Genomic DNA, 24,536 nt, shown 5'->3' with positions numbered 1-24,536 from the left:
AGCAATCGATATTCGAAAAGCATGGCGCGCTTTCAACATCAAACGAAATAAGTTGTTATTGAATTGAACAAACAAATGTAATTATTGTCGTTTGAGCTTTTTATTATTTAATATTGTTTACAAACTATATAAAACATAAATCATCTGAAAATGTACACAGTATCATTTAAGCTTAGGCTACCGCTATTTGTGTGCTCATTTTGGTTCGCAATGAAGTATTGAGTGAGTTGTTCGTATTGAATTTTTTACAAATTGAAAAACATGTATGAATATGTAAGTTCTCTCAGTCTAGTTATTTAAAATATTAGCAAGCCAGGGCTGCCATTGAACAAAATGTTCAAAATTTTACCAAATCTTTTCCATTTTTATGCTAAATGCAACAATGAAGTAACATTAATTTGTTTTTAAATATTTAGCTGAGTGCGTAAACCAGAAGTTCAATTCCTGATACGATTTTTCAACACATTTTTCTAAACAATAGGTAATGTTTTTGTATCAAAACTTTTCGCAACTCTAAAATGCAAGGATAGTTAAACATTTTTACACATTTTTCGCTGTCAGCAAAGGCACTTTTTTTTCACAATTCCCTAAATTTTCCTCAATCGTATCGCTGTGACGGGTATTGAAGTTACTTTACACTAATTACAAACTATCTAGTGCGTCTTGTTTGCCAGTGCTTCTGCGGCATAGACCTTAGCCCAATCGGGGAAAGTGTTGAGGTTTGGATAGACGACCAGGCCCCAGGTTTGGCAGAAAACGAACAGGGTGATGATGGTAATGATGGTCGGACCAATTCCGGCAATGGCCATGTCCTTTGTCCTAATGTTGGCATAGCCCGCAACCAAAGCGTTGGGCGGCGTGCTCACCGGCAGGTGGAAGGCCATACTGCAGGCCAGGCCAGCGGGCAGAATCAGGTACAGAGGATGGATCTCAATGGCCAGCGACTAAAACGGAATTAAACTCGTTTAGTATAGAATATAATAAACGAAATGTAGAGCATTAAACTCACCATCTCAGCCAACACGGGAATAATAATGTTGGCAATAGCCACATTGGAGCTGAAAGCGGTCAGGAACACAGCCACCAGGATGACCACCAGCAAGAGCACAGAGTGGGGCAGGACCTTCAATCCAATCAAGGCATTACCAATCAGCGTGGCCATGCCGCTCTTCTTGCTGCCTTCGGCCAATGCGAAGCCACCGCCCAGCAGGAAGACCAGACCCCATGGCACCTTGGTCTGGATGAACTTCCAGGTGATCAGCGAGGGAGTGGGACCCGTGGGCACTGGGCCACCGCGTCTGGTGCAGTAGCGCAGGAAAGCATAGTTGGCGGGCAGCATGAAGCACATGACCACGACGAAAATAGTGGGCATAGAGTTGCGAATGTCCCTGGAAAGAAGTAGGATGTAGGTCAAGTGAATAAATAATTAGTTAGAAGTCAGAGTAAAACATTTATGGTTCTTCAACATGTAAAACCTTAAATGTCCACTAATACTTAACAAAATTTATACCGCTTTGTTAGTTAATAAAAAATTATTGAGACGTCTATAAGTAATGGCTTATGATATTTGATTGTAGACAAGAAATTAGCACGAGAACGGGTAGAAATTTTTGTTTGAGATAAAAAAGACAGCTCTTACTAGGAGAAACAAAGCTAGACTATGAACTTACTTGGTGTTCAGCCAATCAGCCCATCCAAGAAAGATGCCCGGCTTGCGGGTGAAGTACATCACAACCATGAAAATGAACAGAATCATCACTTGGATCTCGTGAATGGACATGGGACCCAGATCCTTGTAGCGCTGATCGATAACCTTCTTGGCGACTTCGGCGCCCTCTCGTCCCCTCTGCACTTCCTGAGCCTCCTTGCTCTTGGGACGCCACAGACCCATGAAGTGCCATTGTAGGAACACAAAGGTCAGCAAGGTGTAGACCAACATGGATGGCACCGAGTAGAACATGAAGGTGGGGAAGTCCATCTGTTCGGTGGAGTTCGTGAAACGCGCCTCGTAGATGCCCCTGAAGGTGAGATTGGTGGCAGTTCCGATGATGGTTCCGCAGCCACCCAACGAGGAGGCGTAGGCGATGCCCAGATAGTAGCACAGAGTGATCTTGGTGGGGTATGGGGGCCTAAAAAGAGGAAAATATTACAAAATTACAAAAATCAACCAATTGATTTTTACTTAACGTTAATAGCTTGACGCCAACATAGAGCTCATAGTTAGGTATAAAGACATTCAATATGAATAGTACTTACTCATCCTCGTTGTTCTTCTTGGTGCCTCCAACGATTTGGTATTGGGGCTCATGGTTGATCTTGCAGACACCCTGAGCCTGCAGCTCCTCCAACACGGCTTGGATGATGGGACACATCATGGCAGTGCAGGCGGCGTTCGAAATCCACATGCTCAAAAACATTGTAACCATAATGAGGCCAAAGTGTAATCTAAGGGAAAAGCACAGAACATAAAGTCAATTCGCCCCTATCAATCCATTAGTATATATACCTGCGGGGACTGCAGCCCACGATCTGGATTACTCTCAAGGCAAGGCGTTTGTGTAGATTGCTGTACTCCACAGCCAGGGCAACCATGATGCCGCCCATGAACATCACCAGCGTATCCTTGAAATACGTGCGGCAAGTATCATCCGAACTCTAGACACGTGCCAGGAAAGTAAGCGGTTAGCAATATATCATTTGCTTCTACTAACAAAATCGTACCATTATACCCATAATGGGGAAGGCCACAATGGGCATCATGGACGTCACGTAGAGCGGCAAGGCTTCCGTAACCCAAAAGATAGCCATTACCAAAAGGAGGTACATGCACCGAAATTCCTAGAAATAGGAGTTATCAAAATGAAGTTCAGTTAAGCTCTATATCTGTTTAAGGGGTATAAACTTACGGGGCCCTCGTTTAGAAGCATAACAGGCAGGCAAAGCAGCGGCACCAGGAACACCACCAATCCCTTCCAGTGGTTGGCGATGAAGTTGGAGCACTTCACCGGTGGCTGTGGTTGTTCGCCAATTTCACTGTGAATGAAATAAGATTGCAAAGTTAGAAAGAATTTGTGAAAAGTGTATAAAAGACACTTTCGGTTGATTTGCATAACGTATAATTGAATTAATAGGACGTTTATACGTGAATTATCATTAAATTGAATAAGACGAACTTATAAATGCCAAAGAAATATCATTCATCATTTGATAATGTACCTCTTCTTGAGATATTTGTTTCTATTCGCTATTAAATCAATTCATCGTTTCTGTTATCAATCAAGCACGGAATTTCGCAATACTTACATTTCCATTTTGATGTCCAGTGGCGGTGGCGTGTAGATCTATAAGCAAATAGAGCGCAAAAAAGTAAATCAATTAAAGGTTCTCAAGAATCAAGAACGAGCCCCCTCATAAGAGGCCGAGCCACTTGTTGCCAAGTCGTCGTACCCAAAGTAAAGTGAACCCCAAATCGAACCCAAGCATCGATTGTCATCGTTTCACGCTTCATTAAAATGCCATCCATCAATATATGTGCCAGCCCAAACGTAACCAATTGAAAATCATTTGAAACACACACGAGCACGAGCACACCATCGCACCCAAACCAAACCAAAATAAATAAATAAAGAAGCGTATGGAAATCGGGCGCGTGATATAATTTCTTTTTGCGAAAAGAACACAGAAATACCTACTGTAAAATGGAAGTGAAATAGAATGGAACGGAACGAATATATGTCCAAGTTGTGCCTCAAAATTTGTCAGCGTCTAGCGTGGAATATACTATATGTAGAAATGTATATATTGAGTGGACATTCCGCATATTCATGACGACAGTTGGCCTGTTTTCCATATCATGGGCGTCAGCAACCAAGCTCCCAGTTCTGCTGTCGTTAGGTAATCTTTGTGGTACCAACTAGAGTTCTGGGTTAGGAGGCACGTCCTAATCACTGGTTGCTGCAAAGCCTCTTATCACCACAGCACCGACCATCCATCAAGCCAGTAAGCTGCAGACAAATATAATAACACAGCCACACCCACCCATTCCTTGAATTTCGTTTACCCTTTGACAATCGTGTGGATTTGTAGATACATATGTATGTACATCTAAAAGAAAGCCAAACTAATTATAGATCGGCAGTGGAGGGTCCTACAACAGCAGTGTCAATGTCAATGCGAGCCTTGAATTTGAAAACTTTGATGGGGTTAACCCTAATGGACATGTTGATACCAAAGTGACGGAGTGGTTTCAAATGGATCGGTGGCGTGCCGCATGCCACCGCTAAAGGGGCCATTGACTGGCACAAAGTGAAATGTCGCCGGGAATGATATTTTATAGCTTGTAAGATACTATGCCTCACGTGCCGCAGATACAGCGCATGAATAATGACCAGTTGAACCTTTTTCGAGCAAATGGCTCAGAGCATAAATGCTGGTAAGCTTTGAAGTGAAACTGTCAACACTTATTGATGTATGGAAGTGGCCGAACATTATAATTATTAGCATTACTATACATTCGTAATGTGGAAGTGTATGTACATGAATTCGAGTATATGTTATACTCATTTCTATTTGAAATATTCTTTTCAACGCAACTAAGAAGGTTTACTTCTATCAAAAACTACACAATATCAAATTGATCTGTTTTTTTCCGATTGACGTTCTAAACATTTATCCAAAGCATTAGCAACTCTGATATGCGATATGATTAATAATAATTAGCTTATTTAACAAGTTGCCGCCTTTGTGAAGCGTTTTACTTCGCTTATCGCGGCTTGTTATTTATTTGTTGCCAATGTTATTATTTCGACTCTTGTTATTTTGTTTATATATATTGTCTACAGCGCTTTTGTTGTTGATGGACTGACACTGACTGTTCGTTCGTGTGCTCCAGCCAGACGTAATTGGAGAAGTGCTTTTGTTTATAGGCGACGAACGATGGCATTTAATTTCACACTGGACTGGCACGAGATCGAGAGGTATCTGTATGGAAAACTAGCCGGGCAACTAGCAACATCTATATAAGCCATCATTGGCATCTATCGGCATTGTTTCTGCCGGAGACGCTCTCAATTGTTGCTAAATTGCATTCGAAGCTGTTCAGATAGTCTGTAAAATGCTTTTAATTATAGATTTTTATTTCGACTCTCTTTTTATGTGAATGATGATAGGAAGGCATTGCTATTTCCCCCAAGTTAATGTGTTTGTTTTCAGTGAGCTCACACCCTTAGCAAGTCAAAAGTCAGTCATTAATTAAGGAATATTTCCACACCGCAATTAACAGCATTTTTATTTTGAGAACTCTGAATAAAGCAACTCCTCCAAAAACCGCCACGCCCACTTTGTGGTGTATACTATATACTATATAAGCAACTACATAACGTGCTGATAGCAAGACTGAGATGAAAGATCGTCAACCCAGCGATAGATAAAGCAACAAATTGATAAAGTGGAACCAATAATGTGGAACATTCTTATAAGTTCGTATCTGTGTGTATAGTGTATAGTATTTAGTGCTACAATGAGCAAACAATCTGATTGAGAATTGAGAATGCCCATCTACGTCAGCGGCTGCTCTGAATATCAATCGAAAATTGAATATATAAACGCGCCTTCTTATTATTCGTATAACTGAATACTGTAAATTATGACATCTTTATACTGCAATCTAAAATATATATACGCCCAACGCTTTCGAGTGGAATTTTTCAGCTCGATTCCAAGTAACTGACTGGAGTGACAACATTATTCGCTGGGCAAAGAAAAGGTTGAAGGGCTTTATAATATAGAATATATAGAACCAATAAAGAGGTGCTCTGGAGATAGGCACGTATATAGACAGCTATAATTTACTGAGCTAAAAATACTTTATGCCTGATTGAATCCGGATTAGGTATAATAATAAGAACCCAACAAACCGCAATTACATCTAATAGCATTGTATGAGCGCCAATTTTGTCAGCTTACAACAAATAATATGGGGAATCAGCTAATAATAGTACGCAACTCCCACACGAAACACCTGAAATTGCCGCCCATTTATGTTGTTGATGGGGAAAAACGAAAAGGAAAACGAATTTCTGTTCAACTAATTGAAATGTCTGATGGGCTGGCAAGACAATCGGAACCGAAATCGAGTGGAATTGTCTTAGGAGCACCATCATCATGTTGTTTTCGCTGTAAACATATTAATTGCCCGTTTACAAACAAGTTGCCAAATGCCTTTTGTTTGGCGCTTGGGGCACCCACGACATATTCGAAGATAGACAACTGCTCTTTACTAGAGAACCACAGAATAGATATAGTAGATGTTTCTGGGCGATAAGTGGAGTAAAGTGTTTACCAGTTAATTGAAATAATGGGTCATGGAGAGAGGCACATTCCTGGTGGACATGAGTAACCAGCTGGGTGAAACCATTATTTATTAACCCTCAAATGCTCACGTATTTGCGTAAATTAGCGTTTCAATAATCGGGCTATATATATCAAATACGTAAATGCTCACTTTTTGCTCGAGTGCACATCGAAACTTTTTTAATGCGGAAGTTAAGTGTGAATTTATGTTACGAAGTTACCATTTTTGGATGAGTAACAGGTAGTCTTTCCCGGAAAGTGCCAGGCAGATTGATGAAATTAGCATCAACCATAACAACAAACGCATCAATTAAAGATTATTTGTAAGTCGAGCAATGATATTTATTGAGGCGTAAAATCCATTGAGAGAAACGAGGAAAATCTCGTATAACCAAAGCAATAGAAGCTATTATAGTAAAAGATAGGGGGACTGGGAAAAATATTTCCTTAAACAATTATAAACAACAGAAACTGAGTTTTGCTTATCAAAATGTGACTAATTTATCCAGACCACTTTGCAAATTATTTATTCATTCAGTGGCAAGCAAATATTCAAATAATTTCCGTCTGCGACTCCTTCGTTAGTCAAAACAGTCGCATTAATTTCTTACTTTTACAGTTTTGCCATACATTTGCCTGTTGATAAGAAAAACCAGTCCATATAAAAAAAGAAATCCAGTTGCCAATTCAGTCGCCATAAAGATATAAACAGAGCTATTAGCAAAACACAGTGAACTGCAGCCGAGAAGTGACACAATTTTTGCAGTTATACTATAACATTATATTATATAATTGTATTGTACTAATCGTTCTTTACTTCTCTATTACGTAATTATAAAGTAATAAGAGAAGAAATAAAACCCGCGACGAAACATTGATAAGGGATTTGAGTTTCTAGTTCAAGTGTTTCAAACATACATATAAATAGTCTATATATAGGGAAGCATGTACTCATTGATGAGTACTTTAGACTCTAATCGGAGGCGTTAAACCAAGCCAGTCGATTAAGTTGATCCAAAGTACAAATGCAGAGGCTAAAATTAAACCCTTCTGAGCGGAATCTCTGCAATAAGCCAGTTACCAGAAGCAAGTTACTCATGGCGATCGTTAGTTGAATGCGTTTCATTCGGTACTGTACTTGTGAATACTCATTAAAACAACTCAAGTGAACAGAACAGAAAAATCACCTTACGACACTCGCATACATTTGATATGGAAATGGGACTCTTTTGCTTCACTTTTCCTTTTAGTTCATTCACATATGCCACTTGCCACTGGCCACTCGCCACTTGGCAACAAGCAATTGTGTTCTCGAATTTCGGATGAGGTCAAACTGCGGGTTATCGCCAGAGAATTGGCCAACGAAATGGTCAGCAAAATATGTTTTCAAATGGCCTGATAATTGTATGCACATTTCAAGTTATTTTTATCGCAAATTCAGAATCAATTTGTGGTCTGAGTTGCAAGACGAGCGGAAACAGTCAAATCTTTTAGTAATTATCAATAGAAAGGGGCAGTGCGATAGATCTTGACTCACTAGCACTGTTTCCAAGTTTAATGCACTGCAAAAAACCACATAATTGTAATTCAGCGAATGAATCTCTGGAATTCCATTCAACTTTTCACCTTCAGGCGGCTTTGGTTTTACTTCCCCAACAAATGACCGGCATATTAATTATAAATAACCCTGGCTATCGCAACGAGCACTTTTTTCTGATTTCCCATCCTATTTACTAACGTGTGTACTATTGTGTGTATGCCAAATATGGATTGACCAGTCGGTCGAGCTGTTGTTTAAATAATTGTTCTAACAATTAGTATGTCAGCAGTGCCCCAGCGGCTATAGAACTTTGAACTTGACATTGACATTGTCAACAAAAGTGAAACCAAAACAAAGAAGATTGACAAATTAGCATATTTAACTGTCTAGCAGTTCCCTGGGCATAATAAACGAATATTAATATTCTTTCAGTTCTTCGATAGAATAATAGGGCTCACGTGGACTGACGGCCAAGAAACAGCTGTGAAATGCAAATAACTAATAGAAATGGAGAGATAATCAAACAAAACTCAGTAAATGTTTGACAGATAATACATGAAGTTTCTGAAAAGTTCCACACTTTGATGTGAAGTTACACCCAAAACAAGCTAATCGCAGAGTATTTATCTTTTGCCACCGCGTGCAATGACCACATACAACATCTTTTTTCTGATATCGTTTATCTTCACACAAAAACGCCATCCGTCGTCAACTTTTATTACACATTGATATATCAGTGGTTATTTGATTAAGCTGCTTATTAGGTGTGAATTAATAAACTAAAACGCGATAACGTGATTTATCTCACACGCACAACAAATTCGGTGTGAATTCCACCTCGGTTGAGTTTAATGATTCGTTTAGTGAATTATCCAATCCATCGAATTTTAACACTTGGCTTTTTTAATTTACTTTAACCACATAGAATATTGATAAGTTTAAAAGTGCAACAGGTAAACAAGTGATATGTTTGTTTCAAGTTCAACTGATTAGTTAAGTTTAGAAACTCGACTAACTGGTTTCTAACGGTCGAACTTATATTTTATTTATCAATCTAAAAAATTGTTTTGCTGTTGTGTAATTTCATTTCCTTATCGAGTACACTAGGCCTTCAAACCACACTAGAAGATAAGACAACTTTGATTTGTAAAGTTCGCGGTTAAAAATAAGACTTGAGATATGTAAAGAAATTAATTGTTATGTAATGACAGCTGCTGGGATGGTTTATACAATAAATAATTGCCCAGTTCGCACATTTCGCAGAAAACAGCTGCTATTCACAAATGAAACCATAAAGTTCAATGCTTCAGCGCGAAAATAAAATATAAAAAACTGGAACTTATTTATAAAGCTAGTAAGTCAGACCCATTAATGAATTTATATGTCTATATATTATATAAATTGTGTCACCTGATATGTACATATGTTCAATATTCAATGCTAGCCAGACATGCGGCATGCGATCTGCCGAAAATTTCATTGATTAGGGGAATGCGTGTTACTCTATTGATAAGAAACGATCTGATGGAGAATCATGATGCATTATACAATAGCATGATCACTACGGCTATAAAGAAGTTCCTAAGCTAACCGAAAATGAATTGTTGCTAATGAACTGCAATTAAAAACTCGTATTCGGTTGCCACTTTCAAATGATTGGGCTGTCGACTGACATTATTCATATGATTTATATGGCAATTAATAAATACGTGTTTTATACGTTTTTTTACGTGTATACTTGTAAAATTCCACAACATTTTTAAATTAGTTTCGATTATTTTAAAGTCTACTCTGGCAGACTGGAAATAGAGAACTTTCACCCACGAAACAGCACAATTTTGCACGTTTTAAGGCAAATGAACATATGAACAAATTGTAAACATTATTATGGAAAACTTTGGGCAGAAAACGCTGAGTCAGTTCATCAAAAATAGAACAGGAAGCGCACGAATGCATCAAGATCTGCCCTACAAACATATGCACAAAAGTCCAAGAATATCGTCGAAAAGTGGAAATATCTGTTACTTGACCAGTTGCACGTTTTGAAATGTTTCGAAATTGGAAAACGATATTTTTGAAAAGTTATTTCACAAATATTGAGATTTTGTTATGAGAATTTTCTTTTTTGAGCAATTCCTTTCCTTTAAGATAGATTGAAATGTATAGAATTTGGCCAATACACCAGGTCGCAATAGAAGTGTGACTTATCGAGGTAGAACTGTACTGCACAAGGTGCACTTGGATCACGAAGAAGAGCAAGTAGAGCGGAGGATCGCTAAGTCCATTGGAACAAAGAACCAGATGACAGAGGCCAGCGGAAAAGTAAATATTGGTAAGAAATGCACTTCTGAGAGTCTCTGGTGCAATGTTGTCAGTGTAAAGAGATTCTTGGCTGGGGGGTTCTTTGTGCCTAGACCTTCACACTGGCACTCGGTCAACGGTTTCATCTGGGGTTCTTCTTCTATTTATTTTTTATTTTTGTTGCTCTTTTTGTTGTTGTGAGAATGCAGACGTCACGAGTTCGAGTTCACTTCCTAACCAAAATTTTTAAATAAACACAAGAAAGCAACGCGGTATTTTTATCGCACGAAGTAGTATAAAACAAGAAGGGACGACGCACATGGCGATTGTTCAGTGATGTCCGTTTGTATGTCTTTCGCAGGAATTACAACGTAGATAACAAGTACTGTATTTACTTTTCGAAACTAGCGGCAGGAATCCTGGATTCCTCTTCAGGTTGTAGTTATATCCTTATCGGGAGTCCCGATCTCGAAAGCTGCAGGAGAGCAAACACGCCCGGTTCGTCCGATTCGGAAACGGTGAAATGCGCGACTGAATTTACTTGGCGATAGCTTCGCCGCTTCAACCGCCCGCGTTCTGTGTGTTGGTGTGCCGCTACGTAGGTGTGAGTTCGCTGCACACGCGTGTGTGTGGGAGCGCGCGAGAGCGGGAGAAGAGCAGAACGTTTTTGGGCGTCTAGTGGTGGCACCGTGAGGCTGGCGGTCATCGTAAGACGGACTTAGAAACACTCAGAGAAAATTCGGTTGGCTCAGCATTTTCCAAGTATTGAAATAACTTATTTGATGGTTTGCTTCGTAGTGTTTCATGGAACAACTATTTAAGCTAAGCTTAACAAGTTATTAATATGAGACATCTTAGGCATTTTAAAATTTGAACTAAGCCTATCTAAAATCCAATTAATGGAAAAAAGAAGAAAGCTATTTCAGCAAAGAGTTTGACTGATGCGCTTTTGTTATTATATTAAGCAAGGTTTTAGGATCTGCAAGTCACTTAAGCGGAAACAAATACTAAATTAATCTTTAAAATTGTTAATATATCGTATTAGTTAACTAAACAACGTGATTATCACACGTAGGATTTAAATGTGTTTTGATTTGCACTAATACAGGCTCTGAGCTGGTTAAAGTCTACAATCTTAGTTCTGCATAGTTTTCAGATATTTTGACTTATATTTTCTTATATGAATAAAGTATTCCAATGTTTATTCTAATGTCTAATCATTTGTAGTATTCCTGTGCCGATTAGTCACGAGTCCACTCCTAGCAAATAAGGAATGCAGACAGGCGAAGGAGATCTCAAAACAAAAACTGCAATTGACGTGAAGCAACAGGAAAAATCACTAAGGCATCCAAATAGAAAGAAGACGTGATGCCAGACACACAAACCGTGCTAAGAGAGGGGCGCGATAAAAGGAGGGGGAGGAGAAACACGCTGCCATGTGCAACGTGAAGAAAACAATTGCGAACAAGTAACCAGCAACAGAAACCAAGACCAAAACAGAAATAGAAATGAAAACGAAAATGGAAATGGAAATAGAAATAGAATAGCCGTCCCCTGTCGGCATGTCGTGCAAACGGGAACTGCTGTGCAACTTCGAACAACCTGACAACCTGCTTTCGCAGCCACGCTAATTAGCCTGGCGACACCTGGGGATAATAACGGTAGAGCAGAGTACCTGTTGCTGATCAGAAAGTCTACAGAAATGCGAAATCACTGACACAGTACCCTAAACTATGCTGTGAAATATTGTACTAAAGCAGTAGTTACTTATATGGAAATATAATAAATACTTTATGAGGAATTCAATGTTATCATCAGTTTTCACCATCGGAGATTTAATATTGATTTACAGGTCTTTAATAACATAAACTTTACACCTTTAAATGAAATCCTAAACTGAATTTACTAATATCATAATTAAAGTATCTGGGGGATAGCTCGTACTCCCTTTAGGCATTAAAGATGTAAGGCCCATGTAATCTGGATACTGCCAGTGCAACTTTCTCGCCGGCGAGGGACATGCACTCACCCACTGGGTGAAAGTCGGCCAGAGGTCCAGAATCCGCTGGAACAACTCAACAAGTCAAGTCAATCTCAACGTGGAACTCGTTTGCCAGTTCAAGTTTCAGTTGCTTATGTACATCAAGTGCAAAAGATATGAATGCGACAAGTGGTTGCCACTGTCAGCGATTGTTGGCATGGAGTGGACTTGGTTTTCCTGTTCATGCCGCGTGTAAATGTTCTATCATCTGCATTTGGCATGCTCCACCCATGGGTGGTTTTCCAGAATAAAAACTGATAAAAATAAGCGTGACCTGTTAAGATAGTGGTTGAGATACTTTAAGGTTCTTGAATCATCGAGGGTTGTGAAATAAATGCTATTATTAGTACCCCAACTTCAAATTCAAATAGGTGTTGTCAAGGACTTCCTACATCATGCAATGTACTGGAAAAGTAGCTGGAAAGCAATTTGTAATAAATGTACTTCTATGCGAAATACATAATTATAATTTTATAAAAATGTATTCAATAATTTGTTTAAAAGTAATACATACACACACCTGTCAAAACAGTTTATATGGAAATAATTGGACACTTTTACGTTGCAGACCAACGCAGTTTGTAAAAATCAATAGGAACAAATTTCAAAGTCGCAAAGAAAAATGCCATAAATTGTTAATTGGATCGATTCAATTGAGAACGAGGACGATTCGGTTAGGGAACTAACGTCCATCGAATCAATACGACGAAGTAAACTTTAAGGAACTTGCCAGCACAAATTTCACCCATATCGAATTTCGCCAGCGAAGAGATAATTCTATCATAACAAAATGCACCGGTTGACAACAAATCATTTTCTCAGATCTCGCTGTTTAAACAGGAAAACAAGAAAATGTTCATATGAATCATACATTTATATGTACATACATATGTGCAAAGTTTTTTCGCAGCAAGTGGATCAAGTGAGATCATTTTATTGCATTGAGTAGTAATTTAATTGAACCGCACGGAAGGCGACAATGAAATGCAACGAATAAATTTACATACATATGTAAATATGTATATGTATATGTTATATGTATGTAGAAAAAACATACTAGGTAGCAACTTGCACAAATTGTACAAAAATAAGGCCCTTTTTATTGGTACACAGTGTTCTTGAACAACTCGGACTGCATTTTATTGAAACAGTTGTTAGTTAATTGTACTTGCTGGCAATTAACTTGCAAAAGGGCTAAGCTAATAACCTGCTGTGCTCCTAAAATTCCCCAACTGCTATTACTCAAGAACATTGTAGGAATTTTAAGGACCTAAAGCTGTTTTTTGTCGAGTTTGTTTTATTTGGTCTGGAATCACTTCTGTACCTCAACTTCAAGTTGAAGTTGAAGTTTAAACTTTAAACAGATCTCTAGAGGCACTCACTTAGGAAACCCCCTGTGCTCGAGGCAAAACCAGTTTAGCAGCGGTCAATAAATTTGGGCTCAAGATTTTTGCAACTCGTTTTTTGTTGGCGAAACAAAACAAAACGAAAATCAAGGCACCGATTGCGTTGACCCACATTTAATCACTTTGGAACATAATCCAATAAGTAATGTCGATTAAATTCAATATCGAATAAGAATCGTTTTTTTATGCCACATTATAATAACCTGTAGGTAATACCGCAAAATGTATCTCAACGCAAAGTTCGGATACATTTTGCGCGTATTATACTGAAGAATTGAAATATATCAAAATAAACTTTTCGTATCTGCGTCTGCAATTGTTTTTCCTTTTGCGTCATTCCATGTCACGTGTGGGGGCGGGACCCACAGAAAGATGTATTTTCTTCAAGGTAACATGGAGATTATAAGCCAAAAATGTGAGTAAACATTTGCTCGAGAGCCAAAGTGCTGGGCGATTCTAAAAATATCCCTAATGTACTTTGAATTTTAATGCAGACATTTGCTTTTGGATTTTGAACTTCAAATACATAGTACTCAATCGAACATTGGACCTTTCTCTGTCAGAAAAAATGGGTTGACATTCAGTGCACAAAAGTATAATCCTTTTATCAGCTTTATCTATTTCATGTTCATTCATTACCGAAAAGAGCTTCAATTGTTTGATTAACGATGGGTCAATAAAACATGGTATTCACATGTATGCATGTATGCTACCAAAAACAGGTGAAAGCAAGGTATAGTGATAAAGCGAATTATACCTAATCATACACTTTATAGATTATGCTCGTATATCTATAAAGTCACTTGCCTGAGCAGTTCAAGCAGCTTCTGTCTAAATATTAGCTGAAATTTCCAGGTTCCATAAAGTCTGTTTGCAATCCGCGTGCTTCTGGAAATTCCAGAATCAACCTTATCGCACGTGTTTAAGTTTGCTCCTTAATAAAATGGGGATTTGTGGCGGGTTCGCAAAAAAAGTTAAGCCTTCTTAAGCCCTTCCACAAATTGCCTTGGGAAACCTGGGCCCGTTAATTATTTTGCTGAATCTGAATAATTTTGTACATATTGTTATCGCTCGGTGTCGTCATTCAGTTTTTCGGTCAGGTGGTTGTCCACACACGAGAGCGATACTATGTACAAATGTATGGGAAGACTGGGGGGAAGAAAGCGGTGTCACTTCCGAAGATTTGCACAAAAGTACGCTTCTTCAGTTAGATAACAGATGGCGGAATGGAGATATCATAGCAGCAGAATAATAAAAACTGCTCATCGGGTTGTTAAGTGGGTGTGCAAACAGTACGACGACACTTTATAGATTGAGCACTCAAACAAAACGATTGGAAGTGCATTTATATAACTATGTACGTATTTTCTAGGGAGTGGAATATATTTCAAAAATCCGAACACTGCCTCAACTGATTTAAAAATCATTTCAAAATCGATCAAATGCTTGATTTATGATTTTGTTTACATAACACTCTATTACCTAACGCGTTCGCCACGCGCTACTCAAACTCGAATCCAGGTTTGCAATCGGATCTCAACAGTTCGTTGCGAAAAGCCGTCAAAAGTGCTAGGGGCTTGCCGGGCATTAAGGCGGCGGGTTCAAGGTCAACGAAAAGCAATTAACCGACAAACACAAAGAACACTGCCACGTTCCCAAATAGCCAGCTGCAAGCCACCACTAGTCACAAGTGAAAGCCTAATCACACGGAATTACCAACGGACTCAAAATCGAACTTACCATTTTGGTGGTTTCGGTCGCCATGATTGGGATCTATATGGTGTAGATAGTATTGATATATCTGAAGATCTGCGGATCTGATCACGCCGTTTCTCGTTTAGCACAACCCGTAAGCGATTATTTCATAATTTCCACCACCGCGTCGAAAAAAACATCTATAGACTCGTTGGCTAGACCACTTTTTATGAATATGTTGCTCTGCGTTCGACGACTAATATGCGAATGCTACCAAAACCAAACCCAAACGATTTTCTTTCGCGTTCTCCTCTCTCTCTCTCTACCACTCTCCCCCTCTCTCTCTCTCTCACTCTTTTAAGCCCTGGACATGGGAAAATATCTGATAAGTTGTCGTTGTCTGTGGGTCGGGTGTGTGCGAGCGAGAGAGGTAGAGTGTCGGCGAGCGGGCAAATACTTTAATACGCTAAGAGACGCATTTGAACGTCAACTTGTTTTTCTGTAAACTTAGCTGTGGTAACGATTCTACACAAGTATATCTACGTTTTTGCTCAATTAAGTTTTATTTCATGTGCACCTTTATTGTTCCTCGTAAATTGAAAAGGGGGAATTTTAGACGGCAACAATTTAAATATGTTCAAAAGTTTAGATCAAGGGGGGTTACTTAAGTCTCGGTTTGGGATGATTATTAAAAAAATGTTCTTTCAAAAAATGTTTGGTAAGCTTGAAGAACAGGTAGAAAGATCCTTTCATATGTTAGATTTGTTTCATTTATAAAATTTATAAAATAAAAATGTTGTCCTTCATTTTTATAAACAATTTTAAAATCAAAAAGTTAGTATAATTTACTGCTTACTTTTTGGAGATTCTTACTACGTGTGTTTCTCTGCATATAAGTGGCATGTATTTTACGTATGTCGAATGTAAGATAATGTAGATTTATGTACATATGTATATTTTAGTCTTGAAATTAAATTAAGAATTGGTTGGATATGCAATGAAGTCCGAGTACGTTGCAAATCCCTTTGAGTGTGTGTCTTAAATGTCATCTTTAATAATGTTTAAGTTCATAAATTGTTAAATTCCTCGACTTTTCCAGTCACTTTCACTGATCTGCCAGAACAAGAAGAGGCACTGCCTCCTCTGGCTAAGTAAAAAACATATGCTACATATCAATGTAGACATTCTAAAACCATATACGGTTTACATAGCTCTTGGTCTTGAGATTAGAGATACAGATTGCAATGAAGCGGACACATACCAAGCTTGCATTAAAAGATTGCCACGCCCACAAGCCGTGCAAAACTGCACTACACTTTTGAGAAATGTTTTGAATTTTTTAATTTGTTAGCATTCTTCCCCTTTCTATCCATATTTCCAAAAACAATTAAAAAAAAAAATTTTGAACAACAGGTATCTGTTTTGAAAGTTTACCTAACTTTTCCTTTCTTCTCACTTCTTAAAATACAAAGAAAGCACACCAAAACTGTAGCTAAAAACTGTTAGAATAAGGTTGTTGGAAAAATGCATAAACAAATTATACACAGTTTTTCAGAAAATCGCGTAACAGTAGGAAGAGCTTAAAGGGATTTAAAAATGCCGCCTTTTCTTGTACTTGAACCACTGGGAAATCCATGTCATGAACCGCTTTATTGACATTTACATTTCGGCGCTGAATTCAATTATTTATTACTCTGCGCACACAGCGCGTTCCAAGTTGCACGGTATCTTAAAAATGTTGTAGTTTTATAAATTATTATATTAAATTATTATATATTATATTATATATTTTTATTATATGCAACAAGTTTCATTGGAAGTTTTCAGTTTTCAAAGCGATTGCATTTCTCTGTTTCTGCAGCATTATATCGATATTTCGATAAGAGTTATGTACGATCTACATACATCGATATTTGCTTCGAAATCTTTACTTTTCGAAACTCTTTTATATATAAACTTGCCGAAAAAAGTGTTGAAAAGTATTCTCAGATAAATAGATAAGAGAATATATTTAGATAACCTTTACCCTTTTCTTTCCCATTTTACGCCGGGACATTATAAAACAGGATGGTTTAATATTCTTCTTTGTAGTACATATGTTTTGGAAAATACATCTTCAAAGAATAATATTATTTAAAAATAAAACAGAAACCTATTAAATTTTGTTTTCAAATATATAATAGGAAACCAATCCGTTAATTGATCATCAATTTAGCTTGTTTTAACATTTAAATAATATAATTTGTAGAAAAGTTAAATAATGTAAAACTTTTCATATATGAATATGCCAATGTAATTTAAATACTAATTTATAATTTCAGAGACCAAAGTACGCGGACAAGTGGAAACACACAATTTCAAGGGTGCAGGTGAAGAAGATGGCAATCATATGGTACTTAAGATAGTTTGGTTGGGGGTGGGCGGTTCAGTTTAGTTGGAGTGTTTGTTATGGCGTCGTCGGATCGCAAGCTCATTGTGGTGTCCGGATTTGGGCCATTCCGGGGTCATGAAGAGGTCAACGCCAGCTGGGAAGCTGTGCAACTGTTGCCGGATACCCTAACCCACGATGGCATCGAATTCGATCTGGAAAAGCGATTGGTTTCGGTGGAATATGAGGCTGTAGACGAGGCGGTGACAGAGACTTGGAAACGCCAGCCATATGTATGAATCGCAATTGAACCATAAATAGATAGAGTGCTAAATGATATCATCTTTCTCCTAAAAAACCCAAAAACAGCTGGTCATCCATGTCGGTGTGTCGGGCGTTGCCAAATGTGTCTACATCGAGAAGCTGGCGTACAATCACAAGTTCCGAAGAGCTGATAATTGTGATAAAAGGCTGGCCAACGGCAGCTGCGAACTCCCCAACAATGGACACGCAAATGTCTTGAGGACAGAATTAGATGTAGATAAGATTGTGGCGGCTGTAAATGAGAATTGCGCCGATTGTGTGGCACCCACGCAGCAGCCTCATAATGATAATCTCCAAACCTTGAGCGCCACAAAGGCGTCCAAAAATGTGGGTGACTTTCTCTGCGGCTATATCTATCTGAAGTCGCTGGATATGGACAGGAAACGGAGCCTGTTCGTCCATGTACCACCTATAGATAAGCCCTTTAGTAGTGTTAAGACTTCGGAGATACTTTTTAGCATAGTCGAACAATGCATTCAACAGGTGGTTGCTTTTGACTCCTGAATTCCGTATTATATTCTTACAATGTCTGTCTTTTAAGGAATTATTCACGTTTTGTGCTGTCAAGTGGCTTAAGAAAGGAGTTATATTTCTTTAAGGCACAAAAAATTATATTTGCTTTATAATACAATAAAACAGAAAGGCAATACAACTGCAATAATAATTAAACAGTTTTTATCACGTTTACACAACACCAGTCGTCTGTATTTTAACAAAAAAAAAAGAAGAAAAGAACTATAAGGTCTTTACAAATTGATCTTTTTGTTAAATATCGTAAATTAACTATTGTACAATACAATACTATTCAGTTCTAAAAATATTCAACTTCAGTAGAAAGCCCCTAAAATAAAGTACAAACATTAATATAATGCAAATTTAGCTAAATATATAAAAATAAAATGCAAATATATAAAATAGATCCAAATTGAAATAAAAAAGTTTTCTTTCGAGTATTGCCAGACTTCCGGGCACCCTAGCGCCACCTACAGTTGAATACCCATGCATCGCCACATATCGATATATTAACCAAATGTATCGGAAAATGTCGAGAAATACCAAAAATCCCTCATTTAACTTAGCTATATATGTATATATCTCTGCGATTCAGTGTGACTCGAATTCATTTGAATTTCTACTTGCAACCGGGCAAGTTCAGCGCAGTTCGAATCCCAGTTTTGGTTGGCGAGTGTGCTGCACCCACACAGGGCAATAAATTCATAAAATATCAAACGACGACGAGTGCCCGCGATGAAATTCCTGATCTGTGCACTTTTCCTGGCGGCGTCCTACGTGGCCGCTTCCGCCGAGGCGGAGGTCAAAGTTGAGGAGGGCGTTCTGGTGGCGACCGTGGACAACTTCAAGCAGCTGATTGCCGACAACGAGTTCGTGCTGGTCGAGTTCTGTAAGTACATGCATAGATCGAAAATAAGGCACGAAAATCTCAGCAAAATGTGGCAAAAATCGAATATCAAAATGCGAAATGCGCCGGCCGCTAGCGCCCTCTCGCTCGCACCCGCTGATTCATGCGGCTTAGCGGCTACGTGGTCTTTCAAAGCGTCGGAGAAAATCTGTCTGCGTGGCAATTGTTGTTGACTGGAAATCTGGAATATCATGTTGCACGGCAAATCCTAGTTGATTTATCGGCCAACTGACAGACTAGTTCCAATAAGCGGCCTGGAAAATTTGTTTAGTTGATTTTCCAGCAATTTATCGTTTGTTTAACCGTTTTTATCTCTCTCGCGTCATCTTGTGTGTCGTTGAGCGGGGCGGGGAGTAGCGCGCTCTCTCAAACGCAAGTGCCATCTCTTTTTCGCACCTGTGCACGCAAGCGAGAGGGCCTTATATGTAGCCTTATACTGCAGCACTACTTGTTATTGTTGTCGCCATAAACCTGCTATAATTTCGTATTCTTGCAAATGCTAAATGCCAAAGGAAACAAAATGTTGTGCGCAGCAAATGCTGCATGTATTTTATCGACATTGCTAGTTATTGTTCTAACTTGGAGCCCCACGGGGCGTGGCCACAGCATATCACACATCCGCTTCAATAATCTTCGAATGAGAATCTCTAATGGAAACAAAAGGCAACAAAAAGTGGTCGGGCAACTCTTCTTTCCTTCTCCCACGAATCTAGGTTAGCCTAACCAAACCAAACCACTTTTTATTCGCCATTTGCTTTCTTTTGTTCTGTTCTGTTCAGATTTTTTGGTTCTAATTCTCACTTACAATCTGGTTTCGGTCCCTTTTTCCACGGCGGCGCAACGGCCACGCATTGGAAAGTTCATTCAACTCTTTCTCTGCGCGTGCCTAACGGTGTTGCGTCGCCAGTGATGCTCTGCACGAGCAACAGATTAGTTAGCGGGGAAATTAGCGAAAAAGTAGCCAGATTTGGGAAATAGGCTGAAAAATAAATAATAATGTGCAACTTGCAAAACAGTAGTGAATTTGGAAAGACAGATCTGTTCACTTGAACAATAAAAAAGTATATATAGTATCTTTATTTTATCGTTTTAGTATGTGTCACAAAACTGTAATTGGCTTTCCAAATATTTTAAAAGTATACATTTTAAATGGTATATAAACATAAACATCGACTGTAATCACACAGAAAAACTAATTACACAAAACTTTTTTTTTTCACTCATATATTTTTTAGACATTGTGTTTAAACACAAACAGAAAAACTAATTACAAAACCCCTAAACTTGATTCCATATTCGTTCATATTTTTCAAGCGATTTGTCAAAACAGTTTCAGTATGCTTTTTAGAGGCCATTTTAAGTTCTAGATATTTTTAAAAAAACATAGAAAATCAATAGGCAACCCCCGCGTATGCCATAATCTTCAATGAAGTTTTATGTTCTTTTAATGACAACTCGAAAAGGTCGATCTTGTTATCTAGCAAGTGTGAAAACCACTCCAGAGATAAACGTAAATCAGAGATACAAAAAAGTTCCCCTTCATTTGGCTTTAAACCGCCAGAAATGCTAGCCTGGCATCTTTGGGGGCCAGCAATATGGCGGACCTGTGGGTTTGTTTATGCCAGCGTTTCTCTCGGTGTTTGCTTAATTAACTTTTGCAAATTTTGCACCTGTTTTTTTGGGAGGTGGCGACAACGTCACCCAGGTCGATAATGGTCTGCTCCTCCAAGGCTGAGCGCTTATCTCCTGTAGAAAACACAAAGATGTTCGTGGAAGCGGAACCAATGCCAGGGCCACGTCAGCCGCAGCTATAGCCAAGTCGCAAGAAGCCGGCGATAAGGCGGCATTCAATATATATATGAATTACGACAATCCCGATTGTGGACGTTGTCAAGCCGGGCATTATGTCATCTCATCTTCCGCCGCTGGTTCACCCCCAGTTTTTATTCAAATTCGAGTGCTTGGATGCGTACCTAATTGCAGTCGTGGCTCCGAGGAGCTGCACTTGGGCAATGGGAATTCAACACGTGGAATTTGCATAATGCCAACAGCTGCTGGATGCTTTAGTGGACTCATTCCTAGGGGCCCTGCCCCAGATCCGTGGCAAATCGAGCGATTAATTGTCGCTTTCATTTGGGAACTTTACACTCGACTTACTATTCAAAGCAGTTAACGACGACAAGAGGGTATAGAATTATAATCTGCAACTGCGATAGCATTTGTCTGCATTGTGTCTTAAAAACCATAGAAACTGATGAACACTTATCCGTATGTTGATGGAATCCATTAGAACCATCGTTCAATCAGATTTGAACGATTCAGTAAAACTATTATTTGAATTAATAAAACAAATTTGTGCCATTTTACGGTTGACATAGTACGGAAAGTTAACTTTATATGGATCTTCACTTAATTTGATTTAAGTATAACTGCTACTCTAGCATAAATAATAATTAAAATTTCTGTTTTGTCAACATAAAAGTATTATCATTTTTATTGGCATAGTTTACGTGCTTAATAAAGATGAAGTAAAAGTACATGAAAATATAAAACTAGTTCTCCTACCAAGTCTACAAACCAAATGCTTACAAGTCAATTAAAAACAAATAAATTATATATTGTTCGAATCTATAAATAGTTAAAACATACGTGTAGGTCGCATCATGATGAACTCGACAAAATATAAATCTGGGAGCAATTCTAGAACTAATAGGTGGCATGCCTTTTTTTACCATATCTTAATTGGGCCAATTGAAAACCAGTTTATAAGCTCTATCACTTTTTATGACTAGTATTTCGTTTGCTAACTGAGGTTCCTTTTCTCGCTCTTTACAGACGCCCCATGGTGCGGACACTGCAAGGCTCTGGCTCCCGAGTACGCCAAGGCTGCCCAGCAGCTGGCCGAGAAGGAGTCGCCCATCAAGCTGGCCAAGGTCGATGCCACCGTCGAGGGTGAGCTGGCCGAGCAGTACGCCGTCCGTGGCTACCCCACTCTGAAGTTCTTCCGCAGCGGCGCTCCCGTGGAGTACAGCGGTGGCCGCCAGGCTGCTGACATCATTGCCTGGGTGACCAAGAAGACCGGCCCACCAGCCAAGGATCTGACCAGCGTCGCTGATGCCGAGCAGTTCCTTAAGGACAACGAGATCGCCATCATTGGATTCTTCAAGGATCTGGAATCGGAGGAGGCCAAGACCTTCACCAAGGCCGCCAACGCCCTGGACTCGTTCGTCTTCGGTGTGAGCAGCAATGCCGATGTGATTGCCAAGTACGAGGCTAAGAACAATGGAGTGATTCTGTTCAAGCCCTTCGACGACAAGAAGTCCGTGTTCGAGGGTGAGGTGACCGAGGAGAACCTGAAGAAGTTCGCCCAGGTGCAATCTCTGCCCCTGATCGTTGAATTCAACCACGAATCTGCTTCCAAGATCTTCGGTGGCTCCATCAAGTCGCATCTGCTGTTCTTCGTGTCCAGGGAGGCCGGCCACATTGAGAAGTACGTCGATCCCCTGAAGGAGATCGCCAAGCAGTACCGCGACGACATCCTGTTCGTGACCATCTCGTCCGACGAGGAGGACCACACCCGCATCTTCGAGTTCTTCGGCATGAACAAGGAGGAGGTGCCCACCATCCGTCTGATCAAGCTGGAAGAGGACATGGCCAAGTACAAGCCCGAATCGAACGATCTGTCCGCCGAGACCATCGAGGCCTTCCTTAAGAAGTTCCTGGACGGCAAGCTGAAGCAGCACCTGCTTTCCCAGGAGCTGCCCGAGGACTGGGACAAGAACCCCGTGAAGGTGCTGGTCTCCAGCAACTTTGAGAGCGTTGCCCTGGACAAGAGCAAGAGCGTGCTGGTTGAGTTCTACGCCCCATGGTGCGGACACTGCAAGCAGCTGGCCCCAATCTACGACCAGCTGGCCGAGAAGTACAAGGACAATGAGGACATTGTCATTGCCAAGATGGACTCCACTGCCAACGAGCTGGAGAGCATCAAGATCTCGTCCTTCCCCACAATCAAGTACTTCCGCAAGGAGGACAACAAGGTCATCGACTTCAACCTGGACAGGACTCTCGATGATTTCGTCAAGTTCCTCGATGCCAACGGTGAGGTGGCCGATGCCGAGCCCGTCGAGGAGACCGAGGAGGAGGAGGAGGCGCCCAAGAAGGACGAGTTGTAAATCCAACAATTACCACACACCCACACACATCTACACACTCAAAAATCCAACAACTATGAACAGAAACATCCGTGTAACAAACAACAAAAAGCCACAACTAGCAACGTACATTCTGTAGTTTACTTCTAAAGTTTCGGCGCATGTGGTCCCCCGGAGTTTCCCCATTCGACGGCTGAGTTTTTATCAGTCGTAGGATGGGGTCAGCTGGTCGCCAGTGTAGCCATCGAAGCTTTTTGCCCGCCCACGGTTTTTTATTCGCATACTTCCGTTGTATGTAGTACACTTGCGACGCAGATTTTAAGCGCCCACAGCGCGATGATTGCATGAACTTAAAATTCAGTTTTAATGAAGAATTAAAGAAAACGATAAAATTTAATATGTAATTCTATAAGTTTTCTATTTTGGAATTTTAGAATCATTGAAAGAACTGATTAAGAACGTAACAAATAAAGTTGGTAACAACATTAAAACAATTACATTGTTTTTTAAGGGACGGGGGGAATATCTAATATGGTTGCGTTTATGAATGTATTTATAAACTTACTTAATGTGTATTTTGCATATAATTTCTCAACTGTTGCGTCCGACGCAATTCTGCGTTAAAAGTCCGATTAGTTGTATTGGAGACTAGTAATCAATTTTAATTTTACCGCCTTTTTTTGGCTATCGAAATACGATCCCTCTTGACAATTTGTTTAATATCGCTTTTGTTAGTTCAACAAAATAGTGATATCTAGCTAAGGGAATAAAATTGTTCACAGCAAATGCTTAAATAATACATCAATGGTTAAAATATGTGATTTTGTTGGTTTCGATAGTTAATACAAATATCGATAGTAGATACCGAGGACTTACAGCTTGGTTAGTGCTGTGTAACAGAAAAATATGTATTGTTCTCGGATTTCAAATTTCCTGTTT

General features: G+C 39.4%; 3 protein-coding genes across 4 annotated transcripts; 2 read left to right on the top strand and 1 right to left on the bottom strand.

Annotated features, from left to right (window-relative positions):
- Positions 1-81: 81 nt before the first annotated feature.
- Positions 82-15,587, bottom strand: LOC122617807 (protein I'm not dead yet). 2 transcript variants are annotated; one of them, XM_043793793.1, is made up of 9 exons: positions 15,380-15,587; positions 3,304-3,341; positions 2,907-3,033; positions 2,722-2,838; positions 2,507-2,655; positions 2,257-2,445; positions 1,671-2,129; positions 1,010-1,388; positions 82-944 (listed from the first exon to the last, which is right to left on the bottom strand). In XM_043793793.1, exons 1-9 carry the CDS (start codon positions 15,401-15,403, stop codon positions 654-656), a joined length of 1,773 nt encoding a protein of 590 aa, XP_043649728.1. In that variant the 5' UTR covers positions 15,404-15,587; the 3' UTR covers positions 82-653. The 2 variants fall into 2 exon arrangements, with proteins under 2 accessions (XP_043649728.1, XP_043649729.1); XM_043793794.1 differs by lacking the exon at positions 15,380-15,587 and adding an exon at positions 10,588-10,718.
- A 2,152-nt stretch (positions 15,588-17,739) lies between these two features.
- Positions 17,740-18,686, top strand: LOC122617810 (pyroglutamyl-peptidase 1). The gene is made up of 2 exons (XM_043793798.1): positions 17,740-17,995; positions 18,072-18,686. Exons 1-2 carry the CDS (start codon positions 17,783-17,785, stop codon positions 18,528-18,530), a joined length of 672 nt encoding a protein of 223 aa, XP_043649733.1. The 5' UTR covers positions 17,740-17,782; the 3' UTR covers positions 18,531-18,686.
- A 455-nt stretch (positions 18,687-19,141) lies between these two features.
- LOC122617809 (protein disulfide-isomerase) lies at positions 19,142-24,091 on the top strand. The gene is made up of 2 exons (XM_043793797.1): positions 19,142-19,428; positions 22,282-24,091. The coding sequence occupies exons 1-2, from the start codon at positions 19,275-19,277 to the stop codon at positions 23,616-23,618; spliced, it is 1,491 nt and encodes a 496-aa protein (XP_043649732.1). The 5' UTR covers positions 19,142-19,274; the 3' UTR covers positions 23,619-24,091.
- The last annotated feature ends 445 nt before the right edge of the window (positions 24,092-24,536 follow it).

This window comes from Drosophila teissieri, chromosome 3L (assembly GCF_016746235.2).
Source record: "Drosophila teissieri strain GT53w chromosome 3L, Prin_Dtei_1.1, whole genome shotgun sequence".
NCBI classification, from domain to species: domain Eukaryota; kingdom Metazoa; phylum Arthropoda; class Insecta; order Diptera; family Drosophilidae; genus Drosophila; species Drosophila teissieri.
The sequence above is the reverse complement of the archived record's forward strand: the minus strand, read 5'-3'. Positions and strand labels throughout refer to the sequence as shown.

Bases quoted from the DNA above. Each gene is read 5' to 3' on its own strand.
- LOC122617807 (XM_043793793.1), bottom strand. From the start codon at position 15,403: ATGGCGACCGAAACCACCAAAATG. The intron at 3,034-3,303 runs GTAAGTATTGCG...TTTCATTCACAG, and splicing joins CTGGACATCAAAATGGAAAT to TGAAATTGGCGAACAACCAC. The intron at 2,656-2,721 runs GTACGATTTTGT...GCACGTGTCTAG, and splicing joins TCCCCATTATGGGTATAATG to AGTTCGGATGATACTTGCCG.
- LOC122617810 (XM_043793798.1), top strand. From the start codon at position 17,783: ATGGCGTCGTCGGATCGCAAGCTCATTGTGGTGTCCGGATTTGGGCCA. The intron at 17,996-18,071 runs GTATGAATCGCA...ACCCAAAAACAG, and splicing joins CTTGGAAACGCCAGCCATAT to CTGGTCATCCATGTCGGTGT.
- LOC122617809 (XM_043793797.1), top strand. From the start codon at position 19,275: ATGAAATTCCTGATCTGTGCACTTTTCCTGGCGGCGTCCTACGTGGCC. The intron at 19,429-22,281 runs GTAAGTACATGC...CGCTCTTTACAG, and splicing joins GTTCGTGCTGGTCGAGTTCT to ACGCCCCATGGTGCGGACAC.